General features: G+C 34.8%; 1 protein-coding gene across 1 annotated transcript in view; it reads right to left on the bottom strand.

Moving 5' to 3' along the window:
- Positions 1-26,228, bottom strand: part of LOC127866326 (uncharacterized) — a 107,129-nt gene that overhangs the window by 48,838 nt on the left and 32,063 nt on the right. The window contains exons 12-16 of the mRNA XM_052406792.1: positions 22,894-23,079; positions 22,450-22,638; positions 21,870-22,049; positions 19,321-19,506; positions 12,270-12,458 (exon numbers count right to left, since the gene is read on the bottom strand). Of these exons, the coding sequence (XP_052262752.1) occupies positions 12,270-12,458; positions 19,321-19,506; positions 21,870-22,049; positions 22,450-22,638; positions 22,894-23,079 (930 nt within the window). The remainder of the gene's footprint in view (positions 1-12,269; positions 12,459-19,320; positions 19,507-21,869; positions 22,050-22,449; positions 22,639-22,893; positions 23,080-26,228) is intronic.

The following is a 26,228-nucleotide window of genomic DNA, read 5'->3' as shown; positions in this document are numbered from 1 at the left end:
AGCACTAACTATTGAATTAGGAATAGGTGTACGGCTTTTTCAAGGTGTTTATTCGGTATCGCTCAGACAAAGTTTAAAAGAAAAGAGATGTAGTTTACAAGATGGAACTAGTGCTGAATCTGTTAACGACATAATTGTTACAATTAAAAACAACTCAGACGCTGCAGTAGATATTGATGAAGGTGAATCTTTATGTTTTGCTACACATCAGTCGTTTAAAAAAATATTTTTTAAATATAAAAATGGAGTACAAAGATTCTAAATGTAAAGCATACGATACGTATGCTAGTGACGCTAAACTATATCCATCTCTACCACCAGTTGTCGTTCCGTCGGCTCCCGAACTAATAAGAGTTGAAGGAAATGCTCAGTCATACAGACTTCAAAAGATTAACGAAATTCAGAAAGAAATTGCCGCAGAAAGAGACAGGCGTGCAAACTTGTCTAAAAAGTATCACAGAGCAGTGAGAATTGTAGCAGGAGTAGACAACGCTGTTGTTGTTTCTTCAATGGTGCTAGGTGCTACGGGGATAGGAGTATTGAGTACAATCATTGCAGCGCAAGTTGCAATAGCAATGGAAGGTGCTGCCCTAGGTTTAGGACTATTGTCTAACGTTGGAGGTCAAACTAATAAAAAGCTATCAATGAAAGCTGAAAAACACGAAAAAATTCAAACACTTGCAGATGCAAAGTTGAATACAATAAGTGATCTTATATCAAAGGCGTTAGCAGACGATCAAATTTCGGATGAAGAATACTCACTGATTATAAGTGAATAAGATAAATTCAATCAAATGAAAGAGGAAATAAGATCTTAAATACGAGTAGGTATAGACGAGGAAACAAAACAGTCTCTTATTGCAAAAGGACGTGAAGATGCAATTTTATCGTTTCAAAACATGTTTAGTAAAAAAAAGACGAACACCTCTCAATCGACGTATAACGTCTAAAATCACGTCTCAAATCACGTCAAAAATCACGTCAAAAATTACGTTTAAAATTACGTCAAAAATCACGTCTCAAATCACGTTGAAAATAACGTCTAAAAACATTATTATTTCTATTTAAAAATGTCGTTTTTAAAGATAACAGATCCGGAAAAAGGGGACTCCATGGTGCATGAGTATCTTATGTTAAGAAATAAAATTCGTCAAGACTCTTTATCTGAAAAGCTAGGAGACATTGATCAACACAGAGAACTAACAAAACTTTACAAACCTATCACCGATTCGCAAAGAGAGTTAAAAGAAGCAACGTCAAGTGCGATACGAGCACTGCCTCCCTCAATACTCAAGCATAGAAGCACAAGAGGATAAAAGACCGAAAGCAACATTAATAGAACTAGGTTTAATAGCATCTGAATACTTGAGATCGATGGCATGCAAACAATTAACCGATAAAAAATTTGGACTGTATGATAAAGGTGGCGCTTTTTATATTGGAAATTCAGAGGTTAAACTATCTGGAGATGATATTATGGTTGGAGAAACAAAATATAATGGAACCCTAGGACTTTGGGAGCTAATAACATCTAAATATCCTGATTCTGATAAATATACTTTACAAGACATTGACTCCTACAAAACAATTTTACTAAACACCAATGCTATTGTGAATCCTGATACGGGTAAGGTTAAATCAAGTCCTGGAGAGAAGTACAGAAAGATTATTAAACCAATCTATGAAGCATATTTAAACCCTAAAAAGGCACTAAAACAACTTCATTATTCAAGAAAAAATGAGAAGGAATAGCGTTAATGCCTTCTGATCCAAACAGACTCGTTGAAATGCTTACATTACGAGTTAATAGTTATAATGCAGGTAATACTGGAGTAAAAAATGAAATCATAGACATAGCAGATGAACTGGTGAGACAAGCGGTAATAGACAAAGAATATTATAAAAAATAATGTTACGTATTTATAAAATGAATGTTAAACAAAGGTACATAAAGAAACACGTTATCGGCGGTTCTGGGATGTTTGATACCGTCTCAAATTTCTTTAAGCGAATGGTAGGATGAACGGCTGCGAAAACTGCTGCAAATGTCGCAAAAACGGTGGCATCAAAAGTTAGTAGCGCATCGAAAACAAAAATAGGTAAAACGGCTATCGAAGCCGGAAAATCGGTTGTAAAAAAAAGTTGGTTTATAAGCAATTGATGCTGGAAAAGATGTAGCTATAGCCAAAGCTAAAACTTTGATTGATGGAAATAATACACCAAAAAATCGCGAAATAACGCAAAAATCGAGGGACGCGTTAGCGTCTCTCATAAATATGGGTTCTAATTAAGCAACAAACATTAACAACTTGATTGCGGGTTCCGGCGTTGGGGTGAAGAGAGTTACTGCAAGGGCCAACGCAATATCAATTCAATATCTTGTAAAAAGGTTGAACACAGGATCCGGTCTTCGTCTGACTTAAAAATTTATTTCTTTTTTAATTAAAATAGCAACAATGTCGAGCGAAATATTAAATTTTACGGAAACTGCACCTATTGACGAATCCATTAAAAAAATATGAGTTTAAGGCGTATGAGCCTGTAAATGGTACGAATTTAAATTCATCCGGTACCATAACTATCGATATCGGGTTGTATGATGTCTTTGCTCATCCTGCGGAATCGTACCTACTCATTTAAGGTAGACTAACTAAAGTTAATGGGACTGCATACGCAGACGATGATGCAGTTACGTTAACAAACAATGGGCTTATGCATTTGTTTTCCAATATTACGTATAAGCTATCCGATCAACAAGTAGAATCGTTGAATCATCCTGGACAGGCTACGACCATGATTGGAATGCTCAAGTATCCTAATGGGTTTTCAAAAGCGCAAGGACTCAATCAGCTTTGGCCTAAAGATAATGCGGCAACAGCTTTTATTGCAGACAACACAGGCTTTGCTATCAGGCAGGCATACCTTATTAAGACGCCTAACCCCAAGGGAACATTCTCGTTCGTTGTTCCGCTGAGACACATTTTCGGCTTTTGTGATAACTATAAAAAGATTGTGTATGGATTTAAACATACACTCGCACTTGTAAGAAAAACTGACAACGATGCCATCTTTAAACACAATGACGAAGATGAGGGTAAAGTAAGCCTTGATGCCTCAGATTTAACCTGCAGATTTGGAAAAATTTCAGCTGTTCAAATCCATTCAGGCAAAGTTAACAGTACCCGCCGCTTTCAGTTCTAGACATTGTGAAAGTATAACAGTTCCGCAATCTACGTCGTTCAACTGGAGACTAAGTGTTAGAACACCAACCGAAAAACCGCGATACATTTTGGTAGGATTCCAAACTGATCGCAAAAATAATCAAACAATAAATACATCGATATTCGATAATTGCAACCTGAATAACATATATGTGACTGTTAACAATCAGCGATACCCTGAGGCTGATTACAACTTATCTTTTCCAAACCAAAAAATCTCACGAGCTTACTATGAAGCGGCCAGATTTAGCGAATAGTTTTATGGAATGGATCCGCTGATAACACAAAGTAACATTACACCGGCGGATTTCAAAGACCTGTTTTCAATTATGGTGTTAGATGTCAGCAAACAAAGTGAGCGGTTAAAATATGCATCGGTAGAGATGCAAATCCAAGCGACATTCCACCAGAATGTGCCAGCGGGAACAGAAGCGTACGCAGTTGTTTTTTCTGACCAAATGATAAAATTTACCTCTGACAGATCTAAAATGTATTTAGTGATGAAATAAACAAATTGAATTGACTTAAGTAATTTATTTACCATTATAAAATAATGAATCGAATTGTAATGCGTGGTGTAGCGTCAACGGTCTGGGGCACGGCAAGGTATATGTGGTCCTCCATATGCTTTGATGTTGATTGGAAATGTAGGGAATGTGAAATGGAAGGACAAATAATACTAGAAAAGAAACAAAATGAATATTTGGAATGGATAGCCGGGGGCAGACCCATGATGAATATTTGGATTGGCTAGAAAAGAAAAAAATGACTTTTTGGGATGGCTAAAAAAGAAAAAGAACAAAGAAACATATAGAAAAGGAAAATATGAATATTTTGTTTGGCTAGACAAAAAAAAGTGAATATTTGGATTGGCTGGAAAAAAAAATGACTATTTGGAATGGCAAGATTGGGCATTGGAAGATCGAATAGACCAAGAAAAAGAAAAAAGAAAGTGGAAGAATGAGTCAGAAATATTGTAAACATCCCTTAAAAAATGAAAACGACTTAAAGTATTTTATTTGTTATATCATAAATGAGATACACGAAGAAAGTGCTAATTAACATGTTAAAGGATATCAACATTACTACTACGACTAATCAGAGTATAATGGAGTTAATGCTGATTGCAAAGGAGAACGGATTAGATTGGAATCGAAAGGATATTGTTATTCCAGAATCTAATGCCGATGAAAAAAGACCGCGAGGTAGACCTAGACAGTTTTCTTCAAAAGTAATTGTTAAAGTAACGAATGTTGAAACTGGAGAGGAAACAACCTATAATTCAAAATACCAAGCAATAAAAGCGCTTGGTTGTAATATAAAAAAGAAAAACAACGGACAAGTGGTAAATGAAATGAGGTATGTGGTAACGTTTTTATAAGCAAAACTATATGCTTATAAAAAAAATGAAAAGTAATTTTTAGTATAAATAAAATGAATACCAAAACTGTGAAAGAGTTGAAAAAAGCCGCAAAAGATCAAGGTATGCGCGAATATTCGAAGCTCACAAAAGTTGAGCTGATAGCGAGGCTGAGCGCACGTAACGATGAGGATGATGATGTATGGGAAGATGCGAGGGATGATGCAAGAGCTGATGATGTATGGGAAGATGCGAGGGGTGATGCAAGGGCTGAACCTACCATGATAAATAGGTTATTTAATTGGGCTGTTAGACCTGTAAAGACAGCTGTAAAGAATAGCTATGATTGGATTATTAAGCATACACCAGAGCCTGTAAAGAAAGCGATAAGCAAAAAGGCTTAGGTGTTTAAAGAAGAAGTCAGATCTTTCTATAATAAATATTACTATAAGAAGCCGCGAAGTAGTGAACGTGATATAGAAATTAGTGAAAGTGCTATAGTAATTAGAGAAAGTAAAACTGCACTTAGACGTTTTGCAAGACAATATGTTATTGATGGGGTTGAAAGAACTGATGCTCCAACATTTTTAGATATTTAGTTTATGAGCAAACATCGTCAAATAAAAATGAAGCTAGTGCTCATGTGTGAAATGGAGCGAGTAGATATAAAAAGTGGAGAAGTAGTTAAGGACGATGTGCCGTTTATATCAAAAACTGAATTAGTATTGGAGAGAACTGATTTAGACGAATTGTACAATAAAGCATCAGACAAGATTTTGGAATCCGATTCCATGTTTCAAATGAAGGTAAGCAATTGGAGACTAAAGTCCGTCATTAGACTGGAAATTAACACCGTAACGTATAAGCCATTAAAAGGAAAATCATACATTCTATTGGGTAAGTTGGCTGCTTAAAATGCAATTATTAACATGAAGACTGAAGATGACGAATGTTTCAAGTGGTGCGTCACGAGAACATTAAATCCAGTTTTTAAACATCCAGAAAGAATAACCGAACAATTAAAAGAACAAGCAAAGTTGCTTCATTGGGATGGTATTGAGTTTCCAGTTGCAGTGAATTAAAATGTTATAAGTAAATTTGAAAGAAACAACAACTTGAGCATCAATATATTCGGTTATGATTCTAAAGAAAATGATATTTACCCACTAATTATCAATAAAAACGAAAGTGAAAAGGTGATTGATTTGTTATTGATTTCAGATGGAAAAACAAAGCATTATTGTTGGATAAGAAACTTTAACAGATTGTTAGCAGATCGAACCGAAACAGGTCATCACACTATGCATTATTGTAAAAGGTGCTTAACAGGACATCGAACAGTTGAGGGTCTTCAAAGACACAAAGAATATTGTTCATTACACAGCAGACACAAAATAGTAATGCTAGCAGAGGGAACCGCAGAGTATTTTAAGCATTACTGTAGATCGATGAGGGTTCTTTTTGTGATATATGCAGAATCGTTAATTGAGCCTATTAGTTCTTGTAAACCAAATCCAGCGACGTCGTTTACACACAAGGTCCAGAAGCATGCGCCGAGCGCGTTTTGCTATCACGTAGTATGCTCTGATGACTCATTGTATAGTCAAAGGCCTGTAGTGTATTCAGCTACGAATCAAACAGATGATGTCGCGCAATTATTTGTTAACTCTGTTGAGCAAACCACTAAGGATATTTACAATAAGTTCAAATTTTCCGAGGAATTGATATTCCCGAAAGATGATAAAACTGAATACGATGCTGCAACCACATGTCATATATGCGAAGGTGCTGAAGGCGAGTTTCGATTAGAAGGCAATAATGATAGCTATACAACGGTTCGCGATCATTGTCACTTGACTGGAAAGTTTAGAGGAGCAGCATATTCAAAGTGTAATTTAAGGTATAAAATTCCTAAATTTATTCCTGAATTACTACACAATCTTTCTGGATATGACAGTCATCTATTTATTAAAAAGTTAAGTAATGGGGGACAAATAAGCTGCATTCCAAATAACGAGGAGAAGTATATTTCGTTTTGTAAGAAGATTGTTGTTGACACGTATACAAGCAAAAAAGGAAAGGAAACACCTATTTATCATGAAACAAGGTTTATCGATAGCTATAGGTTTATGCAATCGAGTTTGGATGCTTTATCTGGAAATCTTACCGATGATCAGTTTCGTGAATTGGCTTGGGTCTATAGCGGTGATGAGTTTACACTCTTGAAACAAAAGGGAATCTTTCCATATGACTATGTGAGTTCTGTTGAAACACTCGAAGAAACATCACTACCCCCAAAGGAAGCATTCTACTCAGTGCTCAAGGGTAAAGCTATCAGTAATGATGATTATGAATTTGCAAACAAAGTATGGAAGGCTTTTGGCTGTAAAACAATAAGAGACTACCTTGAACTCTACATAAAGAGTGATGTCTTGCTTCTAGCCGACGTTTTCAAAAACTTCAGAGATGCTAGCAGTAAATATTATAAACTAGATCCAGCATGGTATTATAAAGCGCCAGGACTATCTATGGATGCGTTTCTTAAGTTGACAAAGGTAAAACTTGAGCTTATAAACGATTATGACGTGTTGCTAGTATTAAGGCAAGGTATTCGAGGTGGGGTTAGAACAATTTCAACGCGTCTTGGTATTGGAAACAATAAGTATATTGCGCGATGAGTAAGCCACTTCCAACAGGGGGGTTTAAGTGGATGAATGAAAATGAGCTTAACAATTGGAAAACCATTTCATGCACAGGAGGACAGGGGTGTATTTTAGAAGTTGACTTGGAATATCCTGATGAATTACATGATCTTTATAATGACCATCCACTAGCCCCTGAAAACATTATACCTGAGGGATCAAAAGTCAAAAAGCTTATTCCAAACTTGAACAACAAAACCAAATATGTAGTGCATTATGAAAACTTGCAGCAGTACGAAAAGCTAGGGCTCAGAGTTACCAACATTCATAGAGGAATTAAGTTTGATGAAAGCCCTTGGTTGAAAACATATATCGACTTGAACACTGAATTGCAAACAGCTGCAACTAACAACTTTGAATAAGACTTCTTCAAGTTGATGAACAACAGTGTGTTTGGAAAAACAATGGAGAACATCGAGAATCGTGTTGATATCCGATTGGTTAATAATCATACACAACCGGAAAAGCTCGCTGCAAAGGTTAATTATAAACGCTGTACTATATTTGATGAAAATTTAACAGCTATACATATGAGAAGAACCAAATTATGTTATAACAAACCCATTTATCTTGGAATGTCTATTCTATACTTAAGCAAGACAATAATGTACAAGTTCCACTATAACTACATCAAAGCTAAATATGGAAAAAGAGCGAAGCTATTGTTTACGGACACAGACGGTCTTGTCTAAGAAATTAAAACTAAAGATTTTTATGCAGACATTTCAAACGATGTTGAAAGACTGTTTGATACGAGTGAGTATCCAAAAGATCACCCCTCCGGAATTAAAAACTGGTGTAAACAAAAAGGGTCTCGGAATGTTCAAAGATGAGGCAGCTGGAAAACAAAAAGGAATTTGTTGTACTCCGAGCTAAACGGTATTCGTTTAAAATGTATGAAGGGAAGGAAAACAACAAGTGTATGGGGGTAAAAAGAGCGATGTCGAAAACACCATTACACACAACGATTATAAGAACGCGCTGTTTTCTCGCCAAGAATTGCTAAGGTCAATGAACGTTATCAGATCATACGCGCATGAAATGTATACTTTAACGGTTAACAAATTAACTCTAAGCGCAAATGATGATAAACGTATTATACAAAAAGACGGTATTCACACGCTGGCTTATGGAAAAAAACTCCTAAGAAAAAAAAACACATTGATAGCACTATATAAAATGAGTTTTAATACCAAAAAGTATGTAAATGTTGAAGGAGTTGTATTACCAAACGAACCTCTATCTAATTTTCAGTTGATAGATGCTGCTTAAAAGTTAAAAATTAAAATCTTTATTAGTGTCTATGTTCGCGATGAACTTCCGAAAAGCCCTAAAAAGGTAGAATGTGGAATTCTAAATTAATGCGACTCGCGAGGAAATGGTACACACTTGACTGCTTGGATCAAAAACGGTCATGAAAAACTGAACTTTGACAGTTATGGGTTAGCACCGCCAGTTGAACTCGTTTGATATATAAGGAATCCTGTGTATTATAATAGCAAAAGAGTACAGACGGATGGTGAGGTTTTTTGCGGACACCTGTGTCTTTACATTCTTAAACAATGTGAGTGCGAAAGCTTTCAACATGTAATAAACTCATTATATTTAAAATGTGTATATAAAAATGTCTGTTAACATATTTGGTAAAACAAACGTCGGATCGTCGCAAAGAGTGATTTCAGGAGGTGTCACATTATCACAAGCCATTAATTCGTTCTTAAGACGAGATGGTAAAAATTGCAGCTGCTGAAAATATTAACATGGATTCTCACAATCTAATCAATGTATTGGATCCTGCTAGTGCTCAAGACGCTGCAACAAAAAATTATGTTGATAATCGAACAGTTTTAAAGTCTGGAGATTCTATGACTGGTGATTTAAAAATGGGTGGTAGGATGGTTAAAGGATTACCTGTTCATTATCCTACAGTGTACAGTGGAAATGAAGCACCCAGTTGGTCACAAGTCACTAGTTTAGTTAATGAAGCAACTACTAATAATAAACAGTATATAGATGATCTAGATGCTGTTACTAAATATTATGCTAATAATTTAACTAAAAAATGTTATTCGGGTTATGTTCCATTTTGGAGGAGAATATTAGTTCGGTTACTGATGATAAATTTAGAGCAAACGGTGCATTTAATAGTCTTAACGATGATGGTTCTAATGGAAGCTGGGCTACACCTTCAAAAACTGGTTGGCTTCAAATTAAATTTCCTGAACCCGTGACAATTTGGAGAGTGGCGTTAAAAGCTAGAGCTATAGATGGTAAAAATATAACTGGATGGACTATTAGTGGAAGCCATCATGGAAAAGAATTTGAACCACTGTTGATATCTACAACTAAATTGTTTGGATCTGCTTATGCTCCTTTGTTTTTCGATATTTCAACTACTAAAGCATACCAGTATTATAGACTCAATATAACAGCAAGTTCTGGAGCCGGAGATCTTGGAGTTCAAGTTATGCAGTTGTATGTTTTATCAACCTGAGTTATGGGTATCAAACTCTAATATAAAAAATGATATTTTATCCGTTTTTTCTAGAATGTAGTAAGCGCGAAACTGAAAATAAGAGGTATTTGAAACTTCTTGGTTTTTGGAAAATGTGGTATGATTATTGACAAAGACGATGAAACGTCTACCTTATTAAAATTTAATAAAACGTTTAAAATACCAAAAACATACAGCGTCGTCCAACTGCATGATGAACTTAATCAAATGCTCTAGTCTAAAAACGATGAGTTTGAAAAGATGGAAGCAAACATTAAAGGGTCAATAAAACAGTGGAACAACGTTAAAAAACGGGATCAACTTAGGTTGATTGACAAAAACGTTTTAAAATTAAAGTGTGATATGGAGGAAAAATATCGCAAAGGTGCCATTACCACGGCATTCTTACTCGGAATGATCAAACCAAACGACATTGTTAACCAAGACTTGGAAATTAAACATATAAAAGGAGAATATTTTGCATGGGCCTAAACGGTTTAATTTTTAATATTTGATAAAAAACATTTCTGAGTTTTGAACAATAGTTTGAGTAAACATCGAGATACGATAAAGCGATACAAAAAATTGCAAATTAGTTGTGTGTGTTAAACTGACGATGCCGTCGTTCGCCAATACTCCGCAAACGCGGCCCATATTAAATTAACATCAATACTCAAACTCAACGAATATTTCGTAAAGTAAAGTATTTCGTTCTATACATTTAACCCATAACACAAATTGGTGATTCTTATAGCAAAAAAACAACATTTCAACTAAAGATGTTGTATGGTAACACAGATTAAAAGAGATACAAAATATTCGTTGTTTTTTTATGGCACAATATATTCCATTTAAATTTCCTGCAGCGATGTCTTTTCATTCGACACACGAACACTTATTTGGTACATGAACATGTGTGGAATATATTGTCCCACACAAAACCACAAAAAGAGCATTTTGTATCGTGTTAAATCTATGTAACCATACCAATTCTAGCGGTAAAACGTTTGCTTTTGCTATAATGAACATTTCTTTTTATGTGTTAACTTTATTTTTCGAAATAGTGTAAGAAAAATTCGTTGATTTTGAGTGTGTATGGGCTTTTAGCAAGCAGCCAATATAGTTAAATAGTGGCCGATCCATTAACTCTTGATAGCTTCTGTCGTACTTTATGTAGCTAAACCAGTCATATGGATAGAAAAGGACAAATAAATGTGAGGTATACGGTGGAATAGATGTGACATTCACTCCTCTTTTTTTAAATTGCACTCGTCTTTTTTCTATCTCGTGGCCACGACTTAATAACTCGTGGCCACGAGTTAGCTATGTCGTGGCCACGAGATAAAAAACAGAGGAGTGCAAATCTAAATAAAAGAGGAGTGCAATTAAAAAAGAGCGGTGAGTAGTATATAAATTGCGCGGCTGGGCCACTGTCGTTTCCCTGTCGTTTCCCTTTCGTTTCTCTTCCGTAAAGAAATATACTTAAGCAGTTTTCCTTTCATGTCAACATGAAGTAACCACAACTTTATAAATTAATGGTCTTTCCATAACCATAAATTTAAAACAAGTATTAAAACTTTCGAATAACACCGTAACCATGAACATTCAATGTTCTCATTATCGTGACGGGGCGGCTGGAGGACTTTCGACCGTTTAGGCCCATGCAAAATATTGCTGCATTTTATATTTAACATAGGTTCTAAGTGTGAATATGTTCTGGATTAGAACTTACGATGAGAGTTAAACAAAATATTTCAATGTGTGCTGTTAAAATGTTTAAGTATTTTGACATATGTAATTACGCTTATCTTAACATGTTTACGGCCTTGACGTTTGTTTGTGTTGGTGAAAAGATAAACAGCTTATAAATCGTCAGGTTTTTTTTCTGTGCAACGCACAGGTGCAACACCAATTATGGATGGTATGCCAGTTTTCTGGGCTGAATTCTCAGTTAAAGATACTTTTGAAAAATTATTTAGTCACAAATCACAGAACTAATCTATCATAATCAAATAAAAAATGGAAGTTGATAGGCCAAACGTGAATTATACATGTATATTTAATATTTATACGCGCTATCTTCGGGGTTATGATCGTCACTTATGTTGGCACACGCTATTTTTGGATAACACGAGGAAACAAGCACACTATTGAAAAAGATGGAAGCTGGGCTACACCTTCAAAAAAAGATTTTGAATCTGGGTTTGAATGATCTACTTTTAATCAAAATGTTATGTTTAGTAATATACCATGAACGGTACATGGTTTTGAAGGTGAGTGATGTTCCTATCTCAAAGCAAAATTTCAATAAATTGTTAAATAATATTACAGGACTAAAACGTCAGTAGTGCGTTATATATAATGTTTAACGATCAACTTTTACCTAAGTTTTTCGGTTAGTTTAATTTATTATGGATGTTTTGTCATAAAATACAGCGCGAATACTTAGATATCTTTAAGGATCAGTATTTAAAGAAGAATAGTATGCATACTTTTGCAAACCGGGGTCGCTCCCGTCCACTGCTTTGAGTCGTTACATGTTCTGACGCCATCGCCGCTAAACGTGTAGTAGCCGAAGTCGCAAGTGTAATTGACGCTCGTGTTGAATTCGTGCTCACCGGAAAGCTCCACAGGAGAGAAGCTGCCGAACGATATTGAGGGTGGAGGGCTGCACTTCTTTACTGAAATAAGTTTGAAAATTATACATATGGTATTGGCGAAACATTCCTGCGGGGCCAAATTAACGTTAATTAATTAGACTTTTCTTCTTTTCTGAAAAAGAAAATGACACTCCTCGTAAATTCGAAATGGAGATAAGTTCGCATTTATACATACATTGTGAACGTTACCCACACTTTTATAATGGCATATTGTGAAACATACATTGATTATAAGAACAATTCATACACATATCAATATTGAATGCTTTTCAAGAAAGAAACAATTCAAAGTCATAAAAATTCAATTACAAACAAAGCTCTGTCAATATTGCAAGCAATTGAGAATATGCGTTTTCGATTAAGTAAACCTTAAGAAATAAAAGAGTTTGCATTTCTTTCATATTGCCCCCTTGCCATTCTTATGTATCGTTGGATTATCAAATTAAGTAATTATTGGTGCTACATTTGCTATATAAAACATTGATCAGACGTTTGACCAACTGGGCAAAATGGTGCGCATACAACTAGAATCGCCCTTGATATCTATAACAATCTTTATTTTCTCAACGTGTATATTTTTAGAGGTCCTGACTATGGTTCATACAAAAATAAACAACAACTTTGTTGTGCGAATTGCGAGAAACGAATATATTGAGGCGATATTTGCACAGAGTTTCAAAACAAACTTGCATATGAGCCGCGTTCTGAGAAAACTGGGCTTAATGCATTTGCGTAAAGTGTCGTCCCAGATTAGCCTGTGTAGTCCGCACAGGCTAATCAGGGACGACACTTTCCACTTTTATGGATTTTTTTAGTTTTTAAGATAAAGACAATTTAAATAAATGATTAACTACAAATTTAACCATAATTTCTCCACAAGAATGGAAGTCTCCCACGAACAACTCCAACTTCTTTTCTCCGAGGGGGGATGCCAGACCAAGGAAAATTTTGTGACCGTAGCAATGCACGTTATCCGAGCATGCTAATACAATTAACCAATTCACGTATACACTATACATGTGCAACAATTGGAACAATTGACTAGCGTAATATTCCTTTTATTATATACAACAACTAACGAAAACAGTTAACAAATGTATTTTTTACTTTAACAAAACTGACAAAACAATGACTAAAACGGTACGCCATAGTTTATTTAAGACGCGTATGAATACAATTTATAAAAATTAACGTGTAAACATTCGAACCGGGAAAACACAGGTTTCCGACACGCTTACCTTAATGCCATCGTTAATCCAATTTTCATAACATATTAAGTTGACAACTTTAATCCGATGCTTATAACAAAAACGTTTAAACGATATGCACTTCCACTTCTATCTTCCGTGTCTTTATCGAAACTTAGTTTAAACCACACTATTTTATTGTATTCCTATCGAAATATACATTTATGCATGATAAACACACACTCCAAAATACGTTTTTAACACATAGTTTACTGTTAAAAAACACCACGTCCGACATGTCCTTACAGAGTTTAGATAAAACTATTGTGTTTTGTCACAGAAATGACGTCACACGATGTACTACGTAATATATTTCGTAATATCAAGTATTTCTATTTTCGGTCTTGATCTTGATTTTGATGTGTTATGGTGAAACATTGAAAAACATTTACTCACCGCGCGTGCGTCAAGTAGCTGTGAAACATACTTAGTTTTCGAGCCCCACTCTAATTTGGTTTATAAACACAGAAACACGATCATTTGTAGCTGTTTGATATTTGCGAATCAAGTCCGGAGGAATAGAGTTCCAGTCACATATTGTGTTTGGGATGAAACTGAACTTCAGTACGTTTGTCCTTGTCGAAATTCTGTTAAAATGCTCATTATGCATGTTTTTGGTGAAACGAATAGGTCGATGTAGTTGATCCAATGGTAAATTTGCACGTGAATTAAGTCCTTTACATAGTAATATTAGTCTATTTTGTTTTCTTCTTTCTTTCAAAGGTTGTAGTTCGAATTCTTTTAAAATGTTAGTCATGGATCCTGGTTCATAGTCCCGATAATTAGAAGTGATGAATCTAGCTGAACGCTTTTGTACGCTTTCAAGTTTTTCTTGTAAATAAATTTGATGCGGATCCCAGGCCGCGCTGGCATATTCTAACACTGGGCGGATTAGTCCTTTGTATGCCTGAAGTTTTACGTCTTGAGGACACATGGATAAATTTCTTTTGAGAAGACCTAACGTTCTGTACGATTTGTTGCAGACTTCATTGATATGTTTGCTCCAATTCAGATCACATGTGATATTCACTCCAAGATATTTAATACAAGATAAGAATTCTAGACGAGTATTTTTCAATGTGTAGTCAAAATTAATTTTCTTCTTTTTACGTGAAAGAGTCATCATGTTGCATTTACTGGGTTGGAATCTCATGCCCCAAGAAGTGGCCCAATTACCAAGTTTATTAATGTCCGATTGTAGATCTAAGCAGTCTTGAAAATTATTTATTTCCCTATAGCAAACACAATCGTCGGCAAAAAGTCTAATATTCGAAGTTATGTCCATAGAAATGTCATTAATATGCACCAAAAATAGGATAGGGCCTAACACAGTTCCCTGCGGTACTCCGGATTTAACAATTGATGATTCTGATCTGGCGCCATTAACTACAACGCATTGCTTAAGGTTTACTAAAAATGAGTCTATCCACTGTAGGATGTTTACGGGAACTCCATATTTGTGTAATTTAGTTTTTAATAATTCATGGGGCACAGTGTCGAACGCTTTTTCGAAGTCTAATATAAAAATGTCCACTTGTTTGGATTTATCTATAGATGTTGCCCAGTCATTAATGACTGTTACAAGTTGGGTTTCACAACTGTGATTTTTACGAAAAGCATGTTGATTTTTGTTCAGAATAGAGTTGTTGTCAAAATGTTAAATTAAGTTGGAACAGATGATGTGCTCTAGAAGTTTGCAACATATGCAAGTCAACGACACAGGTCTATAATTACTAGGTTTTGATCTGTCATCTTTCTTGTATAACGGGCAAATATTTGCTGATTTCCAATCCTCCGGAATAGTACCGATGTTTAATGATTGTTGAAAGAGATGCGCTAAGACGCTTGATATACTAGTTGCAAGTTCTTTTAATACTTTTGGATGTATACTATCAGGACCCATGGCCTTGGTTGTATTTAAACCTTGAAGTAATTTTTCTACTCCTTTTTCAGTAACATTTATTAAGTCCATTTTTTCATATAAAGGTGTTTCATAAGGAACTGATGTATATTCGGTGTGCGTAAAGACACTGGTGAATTGTTCGTTTAAAACTTTAGCTTTATCTAAATCTGATTCTACAGTAGAGCCACATTTTGTTGTTAACGGGGGTATACCCTGTTTGTCGGATTTTTGACAGTTTATGTATTTCCAAAAAGGCTTAGAGTCTTTTTAAATTTCACCAATTAAATTATTCACATAATTGTCATGTGCTTCTTGAACTTCAGTTTTGACTTGTTTTCTTAACAATTTCCACTTATTCTTCAGTCTGATATTTCCAGTTTTTTTAAAATGTGCGTGAGTTTTATTTCTACGTTTTATTAATGTTTTGATTTCTCGGGTAATCCAAGGTAAAGATTGTACACTTTTAGATATTTTACTTGGAACATGAGTGTCTATACATTTTAATAAGAATTTCTTGATTAATTGCCAATTTTCTTCCACTGTTCTGGAGTTTTGATAACCGTTGAAATATTTGTCCTTAGCAAAGTCCAAAGTTTCCTTTCTCATTGCATCATAATCTCCTTTTGAATATTGGAAATAAGAACGTTTTGGTTGTTTCTTGTACGGGATGTCACACTTCAACGTACCAGAGATAACATCATGATCACTAAACTTGTCTGGCGAGTAGATATTTTCAAATTGACCGGATAGTGTTGTAATTAACAAATCCAGGGTGTTTTCGTCCCTCGTGGGAAAATTTACGAGTTGTTCAGCACTATGTTCGTCTAGGATATCATTAAGGGATTTGCCTTCACAGTCCGATAAGCATGATGACGTAAAGTTATTTAGTTTATTTTGGCAGTTTATTTTTCTCGTGTAATGTGACGTCAGTAAATGGGTTGAAGTAGTCCGGCTAGTATGGTAATACGGAATTGGAAACAGCGAGTAGCGTAATACAGGATTTTTTATTTCAACGATTGATACAACCTGTATTTTGTTAAAAGCATTAAACAGGTATATAATAAATGATTTTACATTTGACGTTGCCACGTAGACAATCTAGACAATATAGAAAACTACTTATGTCTATAATAGCCGTACAGGAACCAAACTTCAAAACCAGTCACATTTTTCGTGTCCATCAGAACAAAAGTACTCCGCTTTACGATGTAAGACGGGGTAATTATAGAAATAGCTGTATAGCCGTATAAGTAATAAATGTTATTCTATAGGAAAAGTCACTTAGCTTTTTATCGCTGGTAAAAATGTAAAGTCATGCATAAACCTGTGTGTGATGTAACTTTTAATCTCTGTACCAAGTTTCATTTCACCCATATCGTGTTTTTGAGTAACTTGAGTTACATGAATGGCTGGGCGGGCTGGCATGCGGGCGGACGGAGGGACGAACGGACAGACAGACAGAGAGTTTATTTCGACTTTTTCGTCAATCGTGATAGGAACAAAGTTTTATACATATGTGCAAATCATTTACTTTGCTAACATACTGACGTGAGCACAAATTAAATATGACAACAACAAAAACAAAATAGGATGAACAATTAAAGGATAACGGTAATTTCATTTATAATAGATGTTCATACTTTAAGTGATTTTTTTCAAGGCATATTTTTATAAGTTAATTTTTATTATTCGATTGCGGTTAAACTTGTATACACTGTACATTGATTGCCTTTTATAATAACATTTTTTATGTATTTTGGTCTTATGTTTCAAATAAAGTGAAATTCATCTTCAATAACGGTCGAATCGCAACAAATACAGTATCGTTGGTTTCTATAAATTTCTCTTGCATAACGACCGGTTTGAATATGTAGTGCATTGGCTGTCAATCTTAATCTAGTGAAAAAGTATCTCAAACTTCTTGGTAGAATGTCTTAGAGAGCCTCATATTCAAAATTGTTTATAAAATTTCGATAAACATCTAAAATTGAACTGTTATTTAACGTTCTATACCAGTCCTATGTAAAGTTGTCATATATTCTGCGTTTTAATTCCTCTACAAATGTGTCAATCTCAGTATTAATAGTATTGATATCCAAAAATGAATAACTGAAATCATAGTCATCAAACATTTATTTCACATTAAAATGTGCAATTATGACAGCCTTTGAGATAATCTGAAACGGCCAAGTTATATATGGTTTTTATAATGATATTTTAGATCTACATATCGTAATCAATATATAATGACACGGACATATCTATACATGTACATGAGATATCTACCAAGGTCGCCATCGACACATGCAGTACGTGTCTTAAATTTAACCTCTACTAATCGTTTACGAAATTTCATATGGATCCTTTCTAATTCCTTACAATTTATTTAAGCCTCCAAAAAGCATGGTTTAAAATGGAACCAACACATTATTGAAGTACTTCCTTCTTAAGTGAGAATCTGAATGACAATTTTTGACAAGGTGATTTGCGTTTTCTACTAAATGTGAATTGCACATAATACACATTATTTTGCTTGTACTGCTTGAATTGATTTAATATCCTGAGTTTTATTTTCTCAAATGACGGTTCAAAATTGTTTGGTTTATCATCGTAACTTCATAATGCCCACATGGTCCAATTTCCGTTTTTGAAAATAATAAACCATAAAGTATTTGAAGGAGCTTATCATTAAAAAGGAAGATGACAATATTTGCTTATCTTGTACTTATTCAAATTTCATTATTGTGTTATTGCTGTGTTTATCTTCGACGTCATTATGTTGCAGTAGACATCGGTGTCTTTATGTTGCAGTAGACATCGGTGTCATTATGTTGCAGTAGACATCGGTGTCATTATGTTGCAGTAGACATCGGTGTCATTATGTTGCAGTAGACATCGGTGTCTTTATGTTGCAGTAGACATCGGTGTCATTATGTTGCAGTAGACATCGGTGTCTTTATGTTGCAGTAGACATCGGTGTCATTATGTTGCAGTAGACATCGGTTTCATTATGATGCAGTAGACATCGGTGTCTTTAAACATGGACTGTAGAGTGGTGTGTATTCTTGCGAATAAAACATGATCGTCCGCGTCGAGAATCAGAATAAATCAAGATATCTGTTTTAAAATACATCGTTAATATTCGAGTTAGTATGACCAAAAATATCGATACCAATTATAATACATCATGGGTGTGCTCCACATAAGCCATATTGTTTTCTACTGGGTGACGTCCTATAATTTGTTACGGCTTTTTTTCTACTGATCCGACAGTAGAATGCATAGCTTAAATGGCGTTTATCATTATGGAGCTTAAATAATGTTTATGCCTTACGAGTGGAAGATTGAATATATCTTAACATGGTTCATTATGATGAGAAAAAAAACGACAGATCTATTGTTCTGTAATATATACGTCTCGGCACGACTAAATAAGCATTAACGGTATTTTATATTAAATATCATCTAAAATAAAGCAAAAACGTATTGTAGTAATTTATTAGTCTCAAACATAGTGTATTTCCCATCGAAAAGTAAGAAGATATTGCGCGATAGTTACGACATTTAGCTTTTTTTTCAAGAAAAGTTAATTCAACAACAATGCCACCGTCGTCCATTGAACAATGTTGTTGTAAAATGATACCAGTATAGCAAAATGTTAAATGCGAAACGAAATCGCAAACAAGCCCCATATACAATGTACCAATACAAAATCACCAAATTAGCATCTTACTCGTGCAGTTGGGTGGCTGCCCCGTCCATTCAGTGGTCTCAGTACACTGCCTGGCGTCACTTCCGCTAGATAGCTCGTACCCGATAACGCAGTCGTACATAATCTGATCCTGATACACGTATTTGGTCGGTATTAAACTGGTAATTGTTGTGTAGTTGATCACTTTCAGTGCGGGGCATTCCACAACTGAAAAATGAAATAAAGTGAACGCTTAGATGCACTGATAATATATAGAATCTAATTCGAAATATAATAAAAATTAAGGAATACTACACATGTAGTTAAAAAGATGTTTAAACATAGTAGCTTTCGAATAATGAAAAGTAGGTCACTTGATTTTATGTCACACATTTGCCTCCCTTAAACCTTTCATTGCTGGAACCGAATTTTGAAGGCCTTTGCAAACAGTTTGGATTCAGATGAGACGCCACAGAACGTGGCGTCTCATCAGGATCCAAACTGTTTGCTATTTTGATAGTGTTCTTTGGAAAAAAAAATCGAAGAAAATGCTAATATTAGAAATTCAGCAGACGACATTTTAGCAGACGACACATTTCCCAGCATGCAAAGGGTTAAGGCGGTAAGCTGCCCCAAGCAGTGTGAAGGGTCTCTTCAGTTCATGCATAACTTAAAAAATATACAGATATTTGTTGATTTCGATATATGATAGAATTTACCTCCACTCGTTTAAAACAATATATGACTCTACATTTAAATTCATTGAGCAATGTTGTTTTGCTAACATACTGATCATTTTCAAAAATGTATGCGAATCTATCTTTAACTAGGAGATTTTTTACAAGTGTTATCGAATTTCTCTTCCGATTAATACAGTCTGTAAGCGCCTCGTTATAAATGACACTTAATATAAGATTATCACTGTCTATAACTATAAACCAATATTTAAGTTTTCATGCTTAATATCTATGTTGATATACAGTGGATATGTGCCCAGTTCACCATAAACTGCGTAAATATTACGATGCGTTTAGCTTTCAAATCATATTTTTGTCACATAAGTGTGCGGGTGTCTTCTTCTGCAGTGACGAAATGTTCGGAAACTGTCGCCAAAGAGAATTGTGTTGATATCCATTTCCGTCTGCTCAATTACTCTGACATTTAAATAATAGCTACAGTCATAACCAGAAATATATTTTAAAAAGATGGTCGGCGTCTGTATTTCTGCGTTGAATAAGACCGCTGCACAATTGAAGAAGTTATTGCTGTTCAAAGCGATGCACCCTGCTTTCAGGTGATTTTGAGTTGAATACCTTGTAAACATATATATATATATTTGAAAGTGATTTTTTTTAATTATTCAGAGAAGTTGATTTTTCGTTATAATTCGATACATTTTCATTCAAAGTTGCACTGACTCTGAAAGTCTTGAGGATGGAATTTTTCTGCATGCGTTATTGTGAATGGGGCCAAAAATGTGTGTCTTTTTTCGTATGAACATGCAGAAAGTAATCCGCATCTCCATACACTGGACAGTGTGATATCCTGTACTACAAAGACGCGGATGTTGCAAATGTATGTTTTTAGGGATTATGCTTAAATCAGCCAATGGAGTAAATGAAGTGTAATTTTTCGAGTCTGCTGGCGTAATGCAAAAGGTCTTTTAAGGAGTAAAGCTGGATTAAACAGCTATGCCTAAAAAGTCTTGATAGCGCTTAAAGTAACAATACTTCTCAAATCAACGAAAATTCCGTACAATTGTTCGTAAAATAAACTTAACCAATTAAAAATCAGTGTTCCTTATGGCAATTGCCGAAATTTCAACGCCAGATGTGGTCTGGTACAATAGATGTTTGTAGATACAAAATGCTCGTTTTTATGATTGTTTTGCATATCTATTCATACGACACATGAACACTAAAATGGTGTTCGTGTGTCGTATGAATAGATATATTCGCGGGAATAAATTGTGGCCACAAATAAATAAAAACGAGCAATTTTTATCTACAAAAATCTATGTAATCATTCCACATCTAGCGTTGAAATTTTGGCTATTGCTATAAGGAACACTGATTGTTAAGGTGTTAACTTTATTTTACGAAATACATTACGAAATTTTCGTTGATTTTGAGCGTTATAGTGACTATAACGTGGAGCAGAACAGTTGGTTGCTAAAAATAACCGCTAGGTGTGAGTGTATCTCTGATCATTGCGAGAAATACACAAGTACCGGTAGTCAATACAGTTTGACATCTACTACAGAACGTTTCGCAATGTAAAATTTATTTATTCAGCGGTCGTTTTTCTCTTTTGTCTTGCACCGGTATAATTTGTCCGCCTTTTAAATAGCCTGCGATCAAAAACGCTCAGACCACCTAACTCTCGAATATATTGATTATTGCACTTGATTATTGTGCATAAAAAACTATTTTATAGAAAACCGAAGTTAACCGGACTGTGCCATTTTGTGATATTCTCCCTAAGTAGAAAAATCACAATACATTAATAATTTTCACTGGGCCGAATATTTATTTACCAATACAAGTCTAAATTCAACTGAAAAAAAATATATCATATAACAACTCATTTACTTGTGCAAATTGCAGGTGTGCCATCAAAAACGCCCGTATGTTGGCAGACGCGTGTGACGTCACCTCCGGTGCGGTTGTATCCTAGAATGCATGTGGCGGTGACGGTGGTGTTGAAGTCGTATGTGGTTGTGTTCGGTGTAAATATGATGAAGGGCTCGCTTGGCTGTTGGCACGTTACAACTGGAAAGAAGTTGTATGAAGTTAATCCGTACAATTAATATGTCACGTTCACTACGTTTGTGCAGAATTATCGAACAAAAAGTATGTACACCCCGGGATGTACACGTAAATTAATTGGAATGAATCTGGTTCACACAGATCATATTTGCATATGAAATCAAGTTCCATGAACTAACTTTGATGTAGATATAGTAATGAACTCGAAGCACTGACTATTTTAGTAAACACGCACTATAAGTATTGTTCGTTACTGCATTCAAAGCATTTAATTCTATAGTGATATACACGTGTACTGAATTCAAAGCATATAATGCTATAGTGATAAACACGTACTAGTATGATAAAAGAAACTGCTGTTATTTACACTTGAATTAATCACCCTTCATTCAGCTGTTCTTACTTTTGCAAACCGGAGTCGCTCCCGTCCACTGCTTTGAGTCGTTACATGTTCTGACGCCATCTCCGCTAAACTTGTAGTAGCCGAAGTTGCACGTGTAATTGACGCTCGTATTGAACTCGTGCTCACCGGAAATCTCCATGGGGTAATAGCTTCCGAACGATATTGGAGGTGGACTGCTGCACTTCTTTACTGAAATGGGGTCGATTAAGATAAGTATATCTCTCGTATTGAACACACTAAATTTTGGAAAATGCATCCCTTATTATATCTCCGGTTTTTTGGGGAGGTTTACAAAAATATATCGAAAATAAGACATTGTATCTTGAATTTGTGTGGAACGCAAAACAACACGACTGTACAGCCACAACGATGAATTAAGCATGACTTATTGTATGAAAGGTCCATAAAACAACCATCAAAGCAACTTTTCAGACAGCATCTTACTCGTGCAGTTGGGTGGTTGCCCCGTCCATCCTGTAGTCTCAGTACACTGTCTGACGTCACTTCCGCTAGATAACTCGTACCCGACGACACAGTCGTACGTAATCTGGTCCTGATACACGTACACGGCCAGTATTGGGCTCGTGACAACTGGCCAGTACTCCACTTCAGGGGCGGGGCATTCAACAACTGAAGGTATTGTATAATTGCACTTTTTTCACAAGCAGTTAACTGGCCATTATTTTGTTTTACAAATAAAGCCTCTTACAGCCAGATATTGGCTTTTTAAAGAAAATTACTTCACAAAGAATTTTTATTATGAGCTATAAAGGAATGAAAGTTAATAAAATAGTACATATTTATTATTATGGTCGCTATTTAAAAACGGCATTATCTCAAAGAAATTACAACAATACTTGATACCAAAATATCCATCAAGAGGGAAACTTAAAGGAAATCCAAAAATACATAAAAAAGGCAACCCGTATAGAACAATCGTAAATGGCATTGGAACAAGTACTGAAAGAATGGCAGAGGTAGCAGAAAATGAGCTAGAAACCTATGTTATAGAAACACCAAGCTATATAAGAGACACCACAGCATTTTTAAACGCTATAGAGAGGGAAATAACTACACCATTACCAGAAGGAATTATCTTATACTGTTTTGATGTTGTCAAGTTATACCCATCGATTCCAAAGAAAGAGGGCCTAGAGGCGTGCAAACAAGCTTTAAATGAACGCTGTACTAAGACCATCAACACTGAAGCGGTGATTGAAATGATTGAAACTGTTTTAGAAAATAATGTGATCGAATTTTGTGGACAAGAATACAGACAAAAAGAGGGAGTAGCTATTGGATCGAAACTTGGGAGAAATTATGCCTGTTGTTACATGAGAAAATGGGATGAACAATTATCTGAATACAATAAACAACCAATATTCTATAAACGTTTCATAGATGATGGGTTTGGACTATGGACACATGGAATTGACGAACTCATGAAATTTTTCGACTATGCTAACAAAATACATGAAAACATCAAAGTAGAATTAAGATGGAACACAGCACAGATAGATTTCTTAGACACAAAAATTCAACTAGAAGATAATAAAATAACAACTGATTTATACTCAAAGCCAACCGATAAACATCAATATGTCCAATATGACTCAGACCATCCAACAAATGTGAAGAAAGCAATACCCTATGGATTAGGAATACGTTTAAAAAGAATATGTTCTGACGAAAACAAATACAGACATCGTAAAAAAGAACTAAAACAGAATCTACAAAAAAGAGGATATCCAAATAAATTTGTAAACTATGAGCTATCCCGAGTTGATAATTTAAATAGGAAAGACTTACTTAAGAAGAAAGAAACAAATAAAACAGCCAACAAGAGAGTACCACTAGCTATAACTTATTCAAACAACCTTCCAAATATCCACTCAATAATTCGAAAACATACAGACAAACTATATAAATCAGACAGAATGAAAAATATATTCCCAGACGTACCAATAGTTGCATACAGACGAGATAAGAATATCGGTGACATTTTAGTTCATGGAAAAACAAACAAAGAAATAAACAAACGTTTTCAACTAATACCACAATCGTGTAAGACTAATTGTATAGTCTGTAAAATGTTGACAAGAGGTTTTCATAACAACCCAAAAAGTGACATTCCAAACGAAGCAATAAAACAGAACTGTAACATTTATAACTTGGTTTACGGTATATTTTGTATTAAATGCCAAAAGATGGTATACGTCGGAGAGACGAGCAGATCATTAAAGGAACGTGCCAAAGAACACGAGGCTGACGTGCGACTACGAAGAGAGAAACCAATCTCAGAACATTTCAATGGTGCAGGCCACAGAGTGCAGGATATGGGTGTATCAGTGTTAACACAAATAAGAGACAGTTCCCATTATTACAGACTTATTAAAGAATTGGAATTTATAAAGAAGTTTCAAACGCAATCACCAAATGGACTAAATACAAAAAATCAACTTGATGTCCTGCTACGGGAAACTATCTTGTAAAAAATATATGTGAAAAACATTTGATATTAATCATCAACATAAATGGATGTAAAACTAATAGTACTTTATGCAATTTATCTTGTCCATAATGTGTATATGATATATAGAATAGCAAGTATATATGATTATTTAATCAAATATCATTTGAATATTATACATAGATATGGATTGAAATAATAAGAGTCATTAAATAAGTTTACCCTATTTAATTTATGATAATAAGTTAAGGTAGATTATAATTACATATGATGATGATTATTTTATTGTAAAATATCAATTTATTAAATATATAAAGCACACATTTAACATAGGATTAAGATACAATATGTAAGTGTTTAACGTCATTTCATTTTTGGCGAATTTTTACAATTTTTTGGCGCCATTTTATATAACGCCATTTATGACGTCATCATGTACAACGTCATTTGACGTTTAAAAACATTTTTCTTTGTTATTTAAATTGTGCAGTCAAAAGACGTAAAAATGTAGTTAACATATAATTTCCAATGTTTTGATAAAGGCATTATGCCGAAACGTCAATTAAAGGAGTATAATCAGAGGGTCGCTATATTGTTAATAAGAACTAGCACGCGTGTCTTTATTTACAAAAAGTGTTATAAAATTCAATGAACTGCGCGATTTTTCATTTTTAAATACCGTGAATGTCCCGTTCTTAATTTATCAAATGTGATACGTCGGCGCGAAATTCAAACGCGAGGCATTAAACAGAATGCATACTGATTGGGTCGAAATATACCAACTTTGGAGCGCAAGCTAGTGTAATTGAATGTCCCTTTAATACAAATACGTGGCTTAACGCCCAGGTGGTTAGCGTGTGGCAATGATATTAATTAGTGAAAACATCATTTTGAATGATAAATAATCATATTATAACTAAAAATCAACTTTTCTGGGAAAAAAATTTACTATCACATATATATAACAAGGTATTCAACTCGAAATCACCAGAAAACAGGGTGCATCGCTTTAAACAGCAATTACTTCAACAATTTTGCAGCGATTTTCACGAACCCGGTCTTATTCAACGCAGAAATGAATTTCCTTTCTGGAAATGTATAAATCTTATATTTCTACACATGCTGGTTCAAATTTCAAGAAATAAAACGATACACAATTCGCTTGACCCAGTTGACACCGATCAGACAAAATTCATGAATGAAATCTCCAGTTGTAAAGACACACCTTCGCATTGGACCAATGAAATCACTCGTGTGTTTAAAATATCAGTTAGTTGAAATGTATGTAAACAAAGGTTTCAAACGGCGC

Source organism: Dreissena polymorpha, chromosome 2 (assembly GCF_020536995.1).
Source record: "Dreissena polymorpha isolate Duluth1 chromosome 2, UMN_Dpol_1.0, whole genome shotgun sequence".
In the NCBI taxonomy this organism is placed as follows: domain Eukaryota; kingdom Metazoa; phylum Mollusca; class Bivalvia; order Myida; family Dreissenidae; genus Dreissena; species Dreissena polymorpha.
Note: the sequence above shows the minus strand (reverse complement) of the source record. Positions and strands in the feature narration are given on the sequence as shown.